This window comes from Chrysoperla carnea, chromosome 5 (assembly GCF_905475395.1).
Source record: "Chrysoperla carnea chromosome 5, inChrCarn1.1, whole genome shotgun sequence".
Classification (NCBI taxonomy): Eukaryota; Metazoa; Arthropoda; class Insecta; order Neuroptera; family Chrysopidae; genus Chrysoperla; species Chrysoperla carnea.
The window spans coordinates 61,388,183-61,405,368 of record NC_058341.1 but is presented as its reverse complement, the minus strand read 5'-3'; the positions used below and the strand labels follow the sequence as shown (position 1 = coordinate 61,405,368).

Genomic DNA, 17,186 nt, shown 5'->3' with positions numbered 1-17,186 from the left:
TGATGTGAGCTGTCATTCACAACAGAGAAGTAGAGAATACTTTAGTATGGATCGTCATCGAAAAATTGATTGTTTCTACCTATGTCAGAGCTACGCACGTGTTCTAAAGCATAACATAAGGGGCAATGTTAATTGCTTGGTGCTATTCAAAACGGATGAAATGAATCTAAAACACATATTCTACAATCATGTTGGCTCTGATATGAATTTTCAAAAATTTCATGATTTATATCGACATTGTTGGAGTTCACCAAATGGATTTGTTGTAATAATGAAAAATTTCTCTATGAATGCAGGTCGTTATAGGAATGGATTTGATGAATTTATTGAACTGTAGTGTCACCAATACTTTGTGTGTTTTTTCAGATTCATAATAATAATTTTTTTCTGTAAATTTTTTTAAAATGTAAATTTTAATCATTAATAAATAAAAAAAAAATATTTATAAGATTTTTATTAAATAAAACCTTTATTCTAATCTCATAACACGTGTAAAATTATTTTAAGATCTAATGCGATTCAAACAAGTTTAAACATGTTCAAACAAGTTTGAACATGTATTTTTATTCAAACAAGTTTGAACTTGTAACAGGATGATGATATCATATTTTTCAAGGTCAAATCTATTTCAACATATTTTTGAGAATAGCTGACACGTGTAAAATTATTTTAAGATCAAAGTCCATTCAAACAAGTTTGAACATGTATTTTTATTATGTAAATTTCAAGTGTCATATTACATTGCTTAATCATAAAAAAATATTAATATCCGATCACGTGTTTTGACACATATAAAATTATTTCAAACAAGTTTGAACTTGTTACAAGATGATGATATTATATTTTTCAAGGTCAAATCTATTTCAACATATTCTTGAAAATTGCTGACTAATAATATTCTTTTCTTGGAATTCAGATTTGCAAATTATTATCTAACACGTTCAAGTGTCATATTACATTGCTTAATCATAAAAAAATATTAGCATCCGGTCACGTGTAAAATTATTTTAAGTCGATTAAAACAAGTTTGAACTTGTAACAGGATGATGATATCATATTTTTCAAGGTTAGATGTTATCTATTTCAACATAAAAAAAAAATAAACATCCGGTCACGTGTCTTGAATTTTATCATGTATATTTAAAGTGTCAAATTACAATATTTTTCAAGGTTAGATGTTATTTATTTCAACATATTCTTGAGAATTCTCTTTCTCCTGTCCCGTTAGATTTGGATATGAACCAGATATGAACTGAGAAATCAGAGTATTAAAGCAGATATAAAAACAATTTTATTAAAAAAATTGAAAAAATCAGAGTATTAAAGCAGTTATCAAATCAATTTTGTTAAAAAACTTATAAAATCGGAGTAGTTTTTAACAAAAACTTATAAAATCGGAGTAGTTACCAGAAATATTCACCATTCACGAGGTGAAACTTACAAACCCAAGAACATATTTATTGAAGGATTACAACAACGAAGATATAAAGGGTGGTTTCTATGCTGAAGAATTACAAAAAGTTCACGATCCAAACATTTATTTAGTGGAAAAGGTCTTAGCTAAACATGGATCTAACGTTAAAGTCAGGTGGTTAGGGTTCGACTCTTTACATGATTCATATATTGATAAAAAAAGTCTCCTTTTATAGTGGAAAGTTTTTGTGAACATACTTGTAACAAAAAAATTTTGTCATAGTGGACCGCTTTTGTGAACATATTTGTGTTTTAAAAAAGGAAATGTATTTTTTAATATGAATATATATTAGACTATGTTCATGAAATTTTATTGAAGCAATTTTTAACTAACACAAAACAATATAAAAATATTGTTGTAATACAAATGTTTTTTGATTCATGTTTATTACTCAAAATTACTTGATGGTGCGAATATAATTATCACAAACAAGGTGTATTTATAACCTGAAAATAAGGTGGTGAGGTCATTTCATAGATAAAACAAAACAATGATTAATTAAATTATAGGTGTTTTTTATTGTAAATACAAACACATTTTTAAAAAAAACTTATCATAGACAATTACATTCATGTTTTTATTTCTATATACAATCATGATCATCACTATTTCTTCCACAATCACATCTGTCAATTTCATTACAATTTGTAGCACATATCCATGGCTCGAACCATTTCGGTATATTTCCACCATCCATTTGTTGGTATAGCATTCTACAGAGAATTTTAGGATCTATTTGTTCATACCATAAAAACATTCTCTCATCATGTCTAGCACTATCACCAATCCATTGTTTTCGGCGAATATCGTATGTACCCCAATTTTTTCTCAAGTTACTTCCATGAGTAAGATCATCACAACATTCATTTAGTAATATTTCAAACTGATTGAAATCTCTTTTAAAGTAGTTGAACTTTTTCGCATAATTTACAAATAAGATTGCATCCAAACAATTTCTTACTATGAATGCAGCAATATGAAAGCAATCATCAACTTCTAAATAAGAATACCGTAATGTGTCGATTAACTTTGTAGGTATACTCCAACGACATGCCTCCATAAGTTGATAAAATTCCATCTATAAAAATATTTGGCTACAATTTTCTAAACAGATCTTATCAAACAATACTCACATTAAAATATTCTGGGTAAATCATCTCCGAATTTTGAAACAGATCAATATGATTTTGTAGCGACATTGTACCCCATAATTGTAATGAATTAAAATAAACACCATTTTTTACAAAAATATCCATAATTTATTTAGTATTATTTTTTTTTTAAATATCAAAAACATAAACTTTACAATTTTTTTATAACAATAACAATAAAATATATATATATCTTGCAGTAATAAAATTCAATATAGGAATGATTTGTTAAAATTTTGATGTTCTTGAACATAGTCATCATCATCACTATCACCATCGTCTTCGAATAGGCGCAGTCTCAGTTGGTGACTTCTTCCAATTTTCTCCTCCACCCTCAAATACCCCGGTTTTGTGTTAAATAATTTAATCATGTTGTCCGTCAACACTGCAAACCTAGATGGTAGAAAAACTCCCTCGTTTTCTGTACCATCTAGGCTTATATCCAGTAAAACTTTTATTGATGGCCCATGTATCGTTAGAATCCGCTCCATTTTTAGTATTTTTAATTTTTTTTTCAGTGGCAAGTCGTCCATTTTTATGCATGGTCGCACTAAACAACTATCTAATAATTTTAATTCTGCTCTATTCATTTTGATTAATATTATGAATATTTAATGAAAACTGATGTTACCGTAATGTCGAGCGCCTTTTTTATATGATTACCACCACTCCAAAAATCCCCCCCACCAGCAGAAATTATTATCTAACATGCGTAAAATTATTTTAAGATCTAATGCGATTCAAACAAGTTTAAACATGTTCAAACAAGTTTGAACATGTATTTTTATTCAAACAAGTTTGAACTTGTAACAGGATGATGATATCATATTTTTCAAGGTCAAATCTATTTCAACATATTTTTGAGAATAGCTGACACGTGTAAAATTATTTTAAGATCAAAGTCCATTCAAACAAGTTTGAACATGTATTTTTATTATGTAAATTTCAAGTGTCATATTACATTGCTTAATCATAAAAAATATTAATATCCGGTCACGTGTTTTGACACATGTAAAATTATTTCAAACAAGTTTGAACTTGTAACAAGATGATGATATCATATTTTTCAAGGTCAAATTAACATATTCTTGAAAATTGCTGACACGTGTAAAATTATTTTAAGATCAAAGTCCATTCAAACAAGTTTGAACATGTATTTTTATTATGTAAATTTCAAGTGTCATATTACATTGCTTAATCATAAAAAATATTAATATCCGGTCACGTGTTTTAACACATGTAAAATTATTTCAAACAAGTTTGAACTTGTTACAAGATGATGATATCATATTTTTCAAGGTCAAATTAACATATTAATCATTAAAAAAAAAATATTAACATCCGGTCACGTGTTTTGACACATGTAAAATTATTTCAAACAAGTTTGAACTTGTAACAAGATGATGATATCATATTTTTCAAGGTCAAATTAACATATTCTTGAAAATTGCTGACACGTGTAAAATTATTTTAAGATCAAAGTCCATTCAAACAAGTTTGAACATGTATTTTTATTATGTAAATTTCAAGTGTCATATTACATTGCTAATTCAATAAAAAAAAAATATTAACATCCGGTCACGTGTCTTGAATTTTATCATGTCTACTTAAAGTGTCAAATTACAATATTTTTCAAGGTTAGATGATATCTATTTCAACATATTCTTGAAAATTGCAGACTCATAATATTCTTTTCTTGGAATTCAGATTTGCAAATTATTATCTAACACGTTCAAGTGTCATATTACATTGCTTAATCATAAAAAAATATTAGCATCCGGTCACGTGTTTTGACACATGTAAAATTATTTCAAACAAGTTTGAACTTGTTACAAGATGATGATATCATATTTTTCAAGGTCAAATTAACATATTCTTGAAAATTGCTGACTTGTGTAAAATTATTTTAAGATCAAAGTCCATTCAAACAAGTTTGAACATGTATTTTGATTATGAAAATTTCAAGTGTCATATTACATTGCTTAATCATAAAAAAATATTAACATCCGGTCACGTATCTTGAATTTTATCATGTATAAAGTGTCAAATTACAATATTTTTCAAGGTCAAATTAACATATTCTTGAAAATTGCTGACTAATGTCAACGTCCCACCCCCCGTTCACTCTCCGCCACTATTGGTCAAAGCCAATGACGTCACCTGGTAATTTCCCGTTTATGCTTAGGCAGCCATTATTCTCCTCCACCACACCTCCCGACGCCATCTTGATTTTTACAGTGCTACTATTGGTCAAAGCCAATGACGTCATCAATGCTTAGGCAGCCATTATTCCCCAACACCACACCTCCCGACGCCATCTTGATTTACTATTGAAAGTGGGCTCGATTATCTCATCTAACGTCCAATTCCCGCCCCCTTTAAGCCCCACTTCCAAGAAACACACTCCTGTCAACCACGCCCATCACTATTGGTCAAGCCCCGTTTATGTCATTCCTCACCCCCACCACACCTCCCAACGCCATCTTGATTTACTATTGGTCAATGACGTCATCTATCCCCTCCAACTTCCGAGGTTTCCAACATTCACCTAGGTTTGCCCTTTTTTGAAAAGTGTACCATCCGGGGTTACTTGAGGTCAAACTGTGCCAGGAGTGACTTGACTCTTCTACTAATACATTTCGAAAAATATCATAAATAGTACATAAAAAGTGGTGCCTTTTCGTACTATTATTATTCCTCCATCATTCAATTGCTTAAAACGTATTAAGATACTGGGTCGATTCTCGGCTCAAAATACGTATTTTTGAATTGTCTTCAACCTTCCCTCTTAATGTTATCAGCAAAAATCAATAGTTTTCTCAAAAACCATCTCTCTTTTCAAAATTTTACAAAAAACATCCGCCAAAAAAAAACGTTTCAAGGCAAAATTGTGTGCAACTTTTTTAGATTTTTCGAACCCATTCCCCGTGGGAAATTGACGGACTGAACTACCGCCCAATATCTTTAAAATTAAAGTTTTCCAGACTGTGGAGACTCAATCTATACTCAGAATTATCAGAGTCCACAAAAACACACTTACAAATCGTGTGAAACTTCACTTCAAGCAAAAATAGTTTACACTTCAATACTTAAATGTAATACATATTAATTTATTTAAGTTTGTTAGTAAATAACGCGAAACTTTCAATAAAATTATGAATCATTTATAAATTTGGATTAATAAAATACCTTATATGTTATTAACCAAAAGCTTTATTTATGTTAGTTTCCTTTTACATGCGCCCCCCATTTGTTAACAAAATATTAATTTAGGAGAATACAAAATTTTGTATTTTCCAGCTTTTTTATGATATTATGAGGTTTACCTATTCGCTAGTTTGTCGACAAACATTGAATATAATAAATGTGATACAATGTGAGCAAATAATACATATACATATAGAAATAAGAAACTCGTTAGTCCATTTTTTGTGTACGGTGTATCCAAAAGTCTGTTAGTTAGATCTATACCCTAAAAATCAGGAGATAATAGTACCTAGGTACTTAATTTTTTCTAGTAAAATAGAAATAATTTTTTGTGGTAAAAATTTTGTTGAGCCATATTTAAGTTTTTTAAGCATAACATAAAATGTCGGGGAGATAAAGTTTGAAAATAATAACAGTCATGTACCTTGGACCAAACAAAGTTCTGTAGCGCTGATGAATAACAATAAGTACGCATGAAAATTAAAAATTATTTTGTCCTTTGTTATAAGCTATCACCGAGTCAGGTCAGGATTCCCGTATTATGATGCTGTTTCCTATAGAGTGAACTATAAAGATTAAGCTTTGGAAGAGCACACCCCCAGGTACAATCGGTGGCGGTGATTTTATTATAGTGTGATATATGATACATTCAAGCGCGAGCCTAGGGGGGTGGTCATGGGGTTCGTATCCCTACCCAAAATAACGTTTTCGTATTATTTTTTATTTAAGGAAGTATAATTTTGTTTATACTTCCTACTAATTTAAGGAAATATAATTATTCGTGTCAGTATCTACTGAAAATGATTACGCACACTTCCGTTCGGTAAAGGTTCGAGGTATTAATTATCACTTTTAGATATTTTTTCTAAAGGCTACTTACTGGATATTTGGTAGGAAAAATGAAAAAAAAGACGTTAAAAGTAAAATTTCTTTACCTTCCATGCAAAGCCGGGTGGGTACCGCGGGTTTGGTTCTACATGAAATTGAAATACAAATATAGATACGGTTTTAGTAAGAAAATTTGTTTTTTGTAAAATTAAAAATACTTTACTAATTTTACTACCTGAATAATATTTTTTATTAATTCATAATAAACAAAACTTTTATCTCTCATCTTTCAAGTAGGTATACTTTTTTAACTTGACATTTGCAAAAAAAATAAAAAAATAAGTCAGATACAAAAAAGTGTTCCAAACAAAAGTTTGATCATTTGAAAGCCTCGATCTCTTCCAAATGCATGTTTATATTTAGGTGGATAGGTTCTAGTTTAAGTGGTGGTCAACTTTATTTTTTCAATTAATTTTTTCAAATGAAACCTTGTATTTTTTGTAGGTGAATTGTATTTTATAGGGGAAAAAAGATAAATTTTATCTGAAAAATAATTTTTTTAACGCATATGTTTTGTGATTTTAAGAAATTTAGAATGTGAAGAATATTTTTATTTATAAACGAAATCATTTTTCAAATTCCTTTCATACATTTTTTTGTACTGATAATGAGATACTTATTCTTGGAGCTTTGAAAATTTGACAAGTCTAGTGTCACTCTAGTTAATGAACAAACAAAAATTAGTTCTAATTTCCTTAGTAGGAACATAGGATCTCTCCCTGTTCATCTAAGGAATTCAGAACTCTCATGTCCCAAAACTATCACGAAATCTTCCTTTCCTTCTAAAGAATTCAGAACTATCATCAGAACTCTGCTATCTTAACATGAGGGTTCCAAAGTAAAAGTAGTAATTTTCAGTGTCTATTAGCTATTTTTATAAACTATCAAGAAACTCTCTAATTCTACTATTTTTACCTGGGAGTGATAACTTCACGTAACTAGAAAGTGGTAGCAGAGAAAAAATCTAAGAGGTTTAGAAAATTTTATATTTCTTGTTTGCTTATCATGTTAAGATAGCAGAGTTATAAAATCCTTAGAGAAAATGATAAGTTTTTAGCTATTAACTTTCTTTCCTTCTAAGGAATTTAGAACTCTCATCAAAAATCTTCTATCTTTATATGTGTTAACTTCACATACCCTGTCGTTTTTGTCTAACTTGATTGGATAAAATAAATTTTGAGATAGTAAAACTTATCTTTTGGAAAAAATGCATAAAAAAATAAATCAATTTCAATTTTATTTTAAAATGAAATGTTATCAAGGAAAATTACTGCAATAAAATAGTTAAAACTATACATGAATAGTTACATATAATGAGGTTTTTCACCAAGGAAAAGCCAATGTATCATCCTAAGAGTATCATAAATTTTCAAAATCAATAATCATTGTGATTACTTAATTAAGTTTTGAATATATGTGTACATGCATACACCAACCAAGCTGGAAAATATTCAATAATAATAGGTACATAGACATACACATTAAGAAGGATATATATAGTGATGTATATATATTTAGTATTATAATCGCATGCTCTAGGATATAACATTCTGTTTGAATGTTGTAATGTTTAGTTGGGGTGGTTCTTGTCGTCATCAGGCTGTGCGCTGTCCTGCAATATAGGGAGGGGGTTGCTAGGTGATATTAAGGGGAGGTATATTCACCCTGCGCACCATCACCTACTCGACTACCATCATAATATGGTGGAGAGAGGATCGATACTAGTGAGAGCTAAAAGACCGATTCATATCACAAAACATGTCAACTAATAACATAATGTATATTTTTTAAATACAATAACAAAAAATATTTATAAATTTATTAAATTGATCATCGATTTACGATTACAAATGTAAATATTGGTCTTTTATTAGAAAATGGGTTTTTCAAAGATTGTCTTCTATAAATATACTATTATGTATTTACAATTGCCTATACTCATTATTAATATGTAAATAATTTATTTTTTTCTTTACTTTATTGTCATAAAGTAAAGAAAGCGTTTATTCGCAAAATTTCTTCATGGTTATAGAAAGAAATGAGGAAGCTGTTTTCAATAAACCCGTCCATGAACACATAATTTACTGTCTTTTTTTCATGATTTTGTGTGTTTTTTCACAAACATTAAAAGAGAGATACTGATTCTTGAGCTTTGAAAATTTTAGACAAGTCTAGTGTCACTGTAGTTAATGAACCAAATAATAAAAATATTGAGTTCCGTATTCTTAATAGAAAAAGTACAGTTCTTGATTGTTTTTTTAAAATATAAACGAATACAACACCATGAACTCTTCCGTTTCTTCTAAGGAATACAGAACTCTCAAATCCCAAAACTATCAAGACCTTTTCTTTTCCTTCCAAGAAATTCAGAACTTTTATTATAACTCTGCTATTTTAACATGGAGGTACAAAACTAAACGTGAAGTAAGCAATGTCAATTTTCAAAGTTGATTATCGGTGTCTTAAGCTATTTTTAGAAACTATCAAGAACTTTAATTCTGCTACCTTCATCTGGGAGAAGATGGTAGCTGTATTTATTATTTGTTTTTCATGTCAAGATAGCATAGAGTTCTGAAATCTTTAGAGAAAAGGAAAAGTTCTAACTATTAAAGGTAGTTTCAAAAACTTGAAAGATTAAATAAAAAGTTGTTCTTGAATTAAGTTTAAACAATTTTCTTACGAGGAAATTAGATTAGTTGACGCAGCTCCTGCGTTATCGAATTTTTTTAACTTTCTAGTAGAAAGTTATTGATGTAAGTTTTGATTATTTATTAGGAAATGGATTTATCAAAGACTGTCATTTATATGCAATGTATTATTACTATTGTGTATTTATAGTTGCCTATACTCATCTATAAAGTAATTTTGTAAAGAATGACACATTCAGGTGCGGATACAGAGAGGGATTAAAGCAACACAAAGAACTGACAATTAGGCAAAACCATTCGGTAAATGGATATAATACTAAAATTTTATCAAATTAATGCTTTGAATGGCCTTTTAGATTTGCTAGGAAACTTGATTCTGAACGATTTTATCTCTATATGTGTATTATTTCTTAAATTTTAAAGAATGTGGTATCATTTTCAATATAATTTTTTTCAACTGGGGTCAAAAATAATCAAAAAGTCCAAAAAAGTTATTGTTTTCGTCACAAAAAAATTATATTTAAAAAACGAAATGAAACGACGATTCTACAGTGTGCTTTAAGATGAAAATACCCTCATGTTTCGTTATTTATAGGAATATCGATTTGAAATTTTATACAGTCATACAGGGTGATAAGTCTCATTTTTTAAGATATTTAACCGAAATCTGAACTTTAAACACACTAGAGTTATCGAAAAAATTATTTAAGAAAATTGCTTAAAATATTTCTTTATACCTATTTACCAATTTTCAACAAAAATCGCATTTTTAATTTTATCATTATTTTGGTCTTTATACTCAAATTATTACAAGTTTATTTTTTAATTTTATAACTAGTGTGCTACGGAATGTACAAACTGGATAAATTGATATTATAATTGTGTTATGTATTCAAATATTTTAATTTATCATGAAAATCTGAACATGGATATTAAAAATTTTTCTAGCAGTTTACAACATTGGTTCTAAGAACCATGAAGGTTATAAGAAGGAGAACGATCGCTATAGAAAATATTGTCCCCGAAATATGGATAAAATAAGTGCGGCGCTGCGACCGCTAAGTAGTATCAATAAAAGCGGGCTGTTGTGCGCTAATTTGAAATGATATATCAATTTGTACATTATGCAACTAACTTCATCTACTTGTACTCATAAACAGCTAACTTCGCAGATACTACTTCTTGATGACAGCGCGGCTGGTGGCTGAAAAATGAACTATAAATTCTACAAATTTTCAGGGACAGACGCGCTAATGCTTTAACACGTAGTTTAACACGATCGTTCTCCTTCTTTATAACCTTCATGCTAAGAACCCAAGACACACTTGATCTATATTGCTCCTTTGCCAACTTAACCTCACTATTTACGTCCTAAGCACGCTAAATATTTCAGCTTGATATCTCTTTTCGCTTTTGAGTTATCGGGTTGACGATCGGGCGGACAATTGGAAATGAACTAATTAAGTAATTTTATGAATACCTATATCAAAGTTTTGTTAGTAGCATCAATATTTTTAGTCGTTACTCACTCGAGACTAAACTTAGTATACCTTGATATAAATTTCATAAATACAGAGTATAATAATCTAAAAAAAGAACGTGAACGCATAGTATTTCATATGCATATCATTCATATCTTGCATATTACTTTATATAAAGTAATATGCAAGAAGTTTTTAATCGATTAAAAAACTTTTTGTGACTTTGATGTACAATAATTTTAGTTGATAAAAAAATAAAATAAGTATAAGATATGGGGGGTAAAAGTATATCTATCTAAACACACATCCATACATGCATTTACATATGAAGCACATGTGTTTTAATATTTAACAACAAAAAAAATAATGAAATATCAGGGGGAATTACAATTTATAATAACTTATTCAAATAAGTGAGTGACTCACTCATGTTCATGTCATCATCTACGACCATTCACGATTGAATTAAATATTCTTCTTTTAATTTTTTTCAAACATTACGATACACATAAATATAATCATTCTTTTCAATTGATGACAGGGAAATTTTAAGGTTATTCGATTAATCAAATCAAAATATATCAAATAACCTACACTAATATTATAAACAGGAAAGATTTGATTTTTTGTTTGTTGAACCGATTTTAAAAATTATTTCATCAATTTAAAGCTATCAGAGAGTAACATAAGTTTGTATTTTATTTTTCAAAAATTAGGGTCCTGTACCAAAAAATCAAAACCTATGAAATTGAGAACAAAAAGAAGCATAACTGAGGGCAAGAAGGAATGAAGACTATAGCGCAGTAGTCTTTGTTTTTAAAGTTGAAATTACCCAGCGAAGAGGCCGGGTAACTGGTAGTATATTCATAAGCGAAAAATATTTGTGTTGAAAGAAATTGAAGTGTTAATGAAGTTTAAGCTACCGAGTTCTACTTCATTCCACGGTAGCTCAAACTTCAATTTTTTGAGTTTTTTGATACCTAATTTTTTTAAACTCACTCTATTTTTTGCTAATTTTTTCATCCATTGTTACCTCTATATACGAACCACAGTTTAAAAATCTAAATAGGACCATGATGTAGTCCAAGGCAACACAAAAAACTCTAAGTATGAAATAGCCTGCTTTTAAAAGATCTGGCTGGGTAAATAACCTGCCGAAAATAACTCCGGTTTTGTTTAACTATATTTGCAGAAGGTTTGTCAGTTGTACTAGTTAGAACTTTCTTCCCTTCGCCAGATCCCGGCAAAACTTTCACTAGAAAACAATTTTATATCCAGAACTTAAAAATAACATTTGCAAAAACAAAATAAACTGGCTTTTGATCAGATGGTTTTGACTTTTAGACAAGTTAGCAATAATTTACCCTTTTCAATGCAAACATGTTCAATAAATTGATTATTTCAAAATAAAAATCTCCGTGTTTAGAAAAGAAGTAGAAACAACTGTAAGTCGAATTTTTGATTACGCTTTCTTTACGGGTGGTATCATTTATAGGTATCGCAAAAAATTTATTGTGATTCGTTGCTCAAAATAAGATGTATACATAAGAACATATAATCAAAGGCTTTTCATTAACTACTAAATTCTGCCTACACGAGTACCATGCAAGGATAGGGCTACATGAAGAATTTCCCTTGGACTTTTCTCTTGCAGCGTATGGTACGCGATTATTATTTAGTATCACGGTAGCTCGAAAACTCTAATTTTGTATTTCATCGAGAAATTCGAGTTATTGTAGCTCTATTTATATCACATTTTACTAATCTTGAAATCAAAGTTTTGAATAGATCTAATTGAGCTAAAGTTTGAAATGGTGCACATCAGAGTGCTCGAAATTCAGTAAATTTGAAATTCAAAGTTTTTCCGGGTCTTCAAGGTTACAAACGGCAGTTTTTTTTGTTTTTCTTACTTGAAGTTCTTTAAATTAAAGACTTTTTTAATTCGACAATCGAGCCAGATTACGTACTTATTTTTTATACAATATATTAAGAGACTTTCTGTATTATTTTTTGTTTTTTTCAGGGTATTTTCTCGATTTTTTCAGGAGCTCTGCTCATGAATTTGATTTAGAAGGCTACTGAAAATAATGGCTTGATTCGAGGTCATAGTTTAATTCAAAAATGGGGTATGAAATAGACTTATGGTAATAAATACATGAAAAATTTATAAATAGTGGAAAGCACTTTTGTTTTTATAAAGCAACGGGCTAGAAAGTGAATTTTAATGAACTAAAAAGTATAAAATAAATTTATTTTCCCATGTAGTACCCTTAGATGAATGACAATAATGGACGATTTAGATGGTTTAAATTTTTAGGAAATTGGTTGTATGACTGAATAACCTTGAGGTTCTCAATTCAGAATGGGGATTTAAAATGAATATAACTTAAAAGTGAATTCGCCTAAAAGTGACTTAGGCGAAGCAATTCTCAATTTTTAGAAAAAAAAAACGAAACGCAGATTAAAATTGGTCAAATTTTACAGTGGCTAAAATTTGTGCATTGAGATGTTTTTTTATTTAATTATTTATTGTGAGTGAAAATTTTAATTCTAACACATCAAATAAGAGTGAAGAATTAAATAACTGTAGGCGAATTTAATTGTATATAAAAATTAAAAATTCAATTTTTTGTGTAAAAAAATTAATTAAATAGGTATATTTTATTTATTACATAAAATCTTTTTTATTTTAATTTTTCAATTTAATCTTGAACGATTTTCATAAAAATTAATCAACAAGACAACAAACCTCAACAAAATTAAGTTCTTTTGAAATAATAAAATAATAATAAATTTTTCTAAATTATATTCGATAAAAACTATTTTTAATTGCTTATCAAATAAAAATTATTTATTGATTAAAAAAAAAAGTTTTCCCAATATAATTTTATTTATAAATAATTAATTTTTAATAATTATATAATTTTAAGCCAAAATCTAATTATTTTAAGTTTAATAGTATAGGTATTCTAAACCAAAACTATCCGGAATTTATAAAAATAAATTTATTATTATAAAATTTAAAAACGAACAAAATAGAAATAAATTCTGTTCGTGTTCGCAGCAACACTTGATTTGATAATGATATGATAATTATTATGAAAATGTACTATAATAGTTTTTTTTTTTTTTAAATAAATATATATTTTTTTAGTAAAATAAGCGGTATGTTGTTACTATGAAATAACTAAACATGAAACTACTATACAAATATTACTATATATTGTATATATGTATATGTATATATTATTTATATTGATAATACTACGTCTGTGCTACGAAAAACGAAGATAAAACTACTATATCATTATAATATTTGTCATTTTTAAAATAAGTACCTAGAATCCCACACTTCACTCACAATCAAACCACAAAAAAACAAAAAAACAAACATAACAAACATAAAAAACAACAAAACACCGCATCGCATTATCATCACATGATAACCAGAATTTTTTTAAAAACCACTCTGTATATAAATTCAAAAATAATTTTTGACAATTAAAAAAACAATCGTTTACTAATAACAATAGTTTTCATTAATCACTGATATAAAGTATTTATTAAAAATTTAATTAATTAATTTTAATAAAAAAATAAAATAAATAAATTCACTTACCTGTGATTAAAATAATAATAATAATAATATTTAACAATTATTTTTGCACTATTTTGAACTACATGATGAAGAGAAACACAGGGCACACACAGCCTAACCAACCCACCCACCGGAATGGACTGCGGGTCGGTGGGTCCCGGTCTGCCTCCCCTCATCATAGTCCCCTGTCTACCTCTCACCGACCCCTTGACAGTCCTGGAGTGCGCCACCCCACGTCTTCACACACCCACTCGTGTGTCCGCGTCCCTATACCCCGTACACACCCGTATCAGTCTATTTACTACATATATATATATATATATTGCTTCCATCGTTCGACCGACATACACACATACATAGACATACACATATACATTGTATATACAGTCAAGTCAACATCACTAAACGAAGTTGTTTGTAAAAACATCGAACACTTTTGATACAATAATATTCATGATGATAATATTTTGTACAAATTGTATCTTCTCGTCAAATTTTTAATCAAAATTTTTATTGGAAGACCAAAAAATATGTACAAATAAACTTTAAAAATATTAAATAAAAAATCCGACTGTTAAATAAAATCTGAAAAGAAAAAAACAAGTCCGGCAGTTTACCTAGAGACTTTAACAGTCAGGGCCCATTAATTCTAGATCGGCCTTAAAGTCCTCTCAATAATAGGCCCCGACTAGTTTCTTTCTTTTCAGATTTTATTTAACACTGTCGCATTTTTCATAACAAACATTTACATTCAAAAATTTTAATAAACATTCTGCCTTTTGAATACTCAAAAAATAGAGTGAGTTCACAATGTGGAATAAAATTTTGTGTAGTTTAACATAATGCAGGGGTAAAAATAGTTCATGTTCGAGGCTGATTTTTTTTCTAGTAAAGAGACAGAGGCAAATTTCTTTAACAATTTTATTAAACAAAACATTCTATATTAAACAAGAAAAAAAAAACCTTTTTCGATATGAACTATTTTAGCTCCTTCAAGACAGACCGTAAAAAATTTCGAATTCCGCATTAGAAACTATTCATATTTTAAGTATTCAAAATGGCAGATTGTTTCTTCATGTAATTTGTGCGTTAAGATATTAAAATTATTTAAAAAAGTGTCGTAAACATTTATTAATTCGATAAAATCGTACATTTATATATTTAAAAAAAGAAATCACAATTTCAAGAATTGTATCACAAGAATTGATGAAAAACAAGATAAATGGACCATTTTTCTGAAATTTACAACAATTTTTCGATAAAGACCAAGAATTAAGACTGGAATTCATAATTCATCCTTGAAATCTCAAGAAATTTATTATATTTCTATGGCATTTATGTTAAATTTATTTTTCGATAATTTGTATTGTTAAAAATTAAATTATTCATATTTAAATGTTTATGGTAGTTCAAAGAAATAAGACTTAGAAATTATTTGAAATTAATTATTAATGGATTCCTAAAATTAAATAATTAATTTAAAAAAATTGTTTAGATAGGCGCTATAGCTGGCTCGTTTCTGATAGGAAGTTTTGAAGTCTCATTCTTATTATATCTGCTTCAATTTTGCATGCCCTGGGAGTTCCATTGTACTACTTTTAACCCTCGACTAAAAAGAGGGGTGTTATCAGTTTAACATGCCTGTGTATCTGTGTGTTTGTCTGTGGCAACGTCGCTACTAAGCGGATGAATCGATTTTGGTTTTTCTTTATTTGAAAGGTAATTTTTTAGAGAGTGTTCTTTGCTATGTTTCAAGAAAATCTGGCTAACCGTTTGAAGATGATAACCTATTTTCCAGCTGTTGATGAAAAGGTATAAACTATCATAATCTCGACAGGAGGTGATAATCTTCAAACGGCTGAGCATATTTACTTAAAACACAGAAAGAAAACTCTCTATTAAATTACCTTTAAAAAAATCAAAATCGGGCCGTCCGTTTTGGAGCTACGATGCCATAGACAGGCACACATAGCGGTCAAACTTAATAATAGTAGCAAAGTAATAGTAGCAGTAGTTTAGGAAAAGTAGAAAAGATGGAGCCGAAATTGTGGAGTGGATGGCGGGTAATAGAGCGTATACGAAGGTTTTCAACAATCAACTAGAAGGTTGGCGAATCCTTGAAAAACTTAGAAAGATACGAAATGACGACATGGAAGGTAAAGGCCGGAGGCGGACAGCAATGGAAGAATGTCGTTCGAAAGACCAAGACTCTCTATGAGCAGTAGCACTATTTCTACCATTTGGAAAAATTCATTATGGAAGTATTTGAAGTTATTTTTTACTTTTTAATCAAAAGCTTTTATTTATGACTGCATTTGTATGTTTGTATGTTCTGCAATTTTGCAAACAATATTTCACCCACTTTCACTGACGCTATCGGTCTGAAATTTGGCACGCACCTTTAGTTATCTTGGCAATGCAATTTATGGTAAGTATGACCCGATTTTCCTATCGATTCCACCATATTTGATAAACTTACGTTTTTCAATTTCTTCACAAAGGTAGGTATAAAAAAAGATGGTATTAGTTTTGAATATGTTCAGGAATACACTTATCTAGGAAAAATAATTGCTTCCACTGACATGATGTCCAAGGAAGTCGACGAACGAATATCAAGGGATTGGAGAAAGTTCTGGTCACTAAAGGAAATAATGAAGAGCAAACCACTAAGCAATAGAATTAAATTGTGGGTGTATTATGGGTGTGAGTTTGGGCACTCACTGAAAAGCATCGCCAGAA

The 17,186-nt window shown here is 29.1% G+C and overlaps 2 protein-coding genes across 2 annotated transcripts in view; both read right to left on the bottom strand.

Annotated features, from left to right (window-relative positions):
- Positions 1 to 14,728, bottom strand: part of LOC123301280 (zinc finger protein 665) — a 35,481-nt gene extending 20,753 nt beyond the window's left edge. The window contains exon 1 of the mRNA XM_044884014.1: positions 14,469 to 14,728. The gene's annotated coding sequence lies outside the window, so the exon portion shown is untranslated. The remainder of the gene's footprint in view (positions 1 to 14,468) is intronic.
- Positions 2,058 to 2,673, bottom strand: LOC123301278. Its single transcript, XM_044884012.1, has 2 exons — positions 2,608 to 2,673; positions 2,058 to 2,552 (listed from the first exon to the last, which is right to left on the bottom strand). The coding sequence occupies exons 1-2, from the start codon at positions 2,671 to 2,673 to the stop codon at positions 2,058 to 2,060; spliced, it is 561 nt and encodes a 186-aa protein (XP_044739947.1).
- Positions 14,729 to 17,186: the final 2,458 nt, after the last annotated feature.

Coding starts and splice junctions, on each gene's coding strand:
- LOC123301278 (XM_044884012.1), bottom strand. CDS start 2,673: ATGTCGCTACAAAATCATATTGATCTGTTTCAAAATTCGGAGATGATT. Junction 2,553..2,607: donor TTTACCCAGAATATTTTAAT/GTGAGTATTGTT, acceptor ATATTTTTATAG/ATGGAATTTTATCAACTTAT.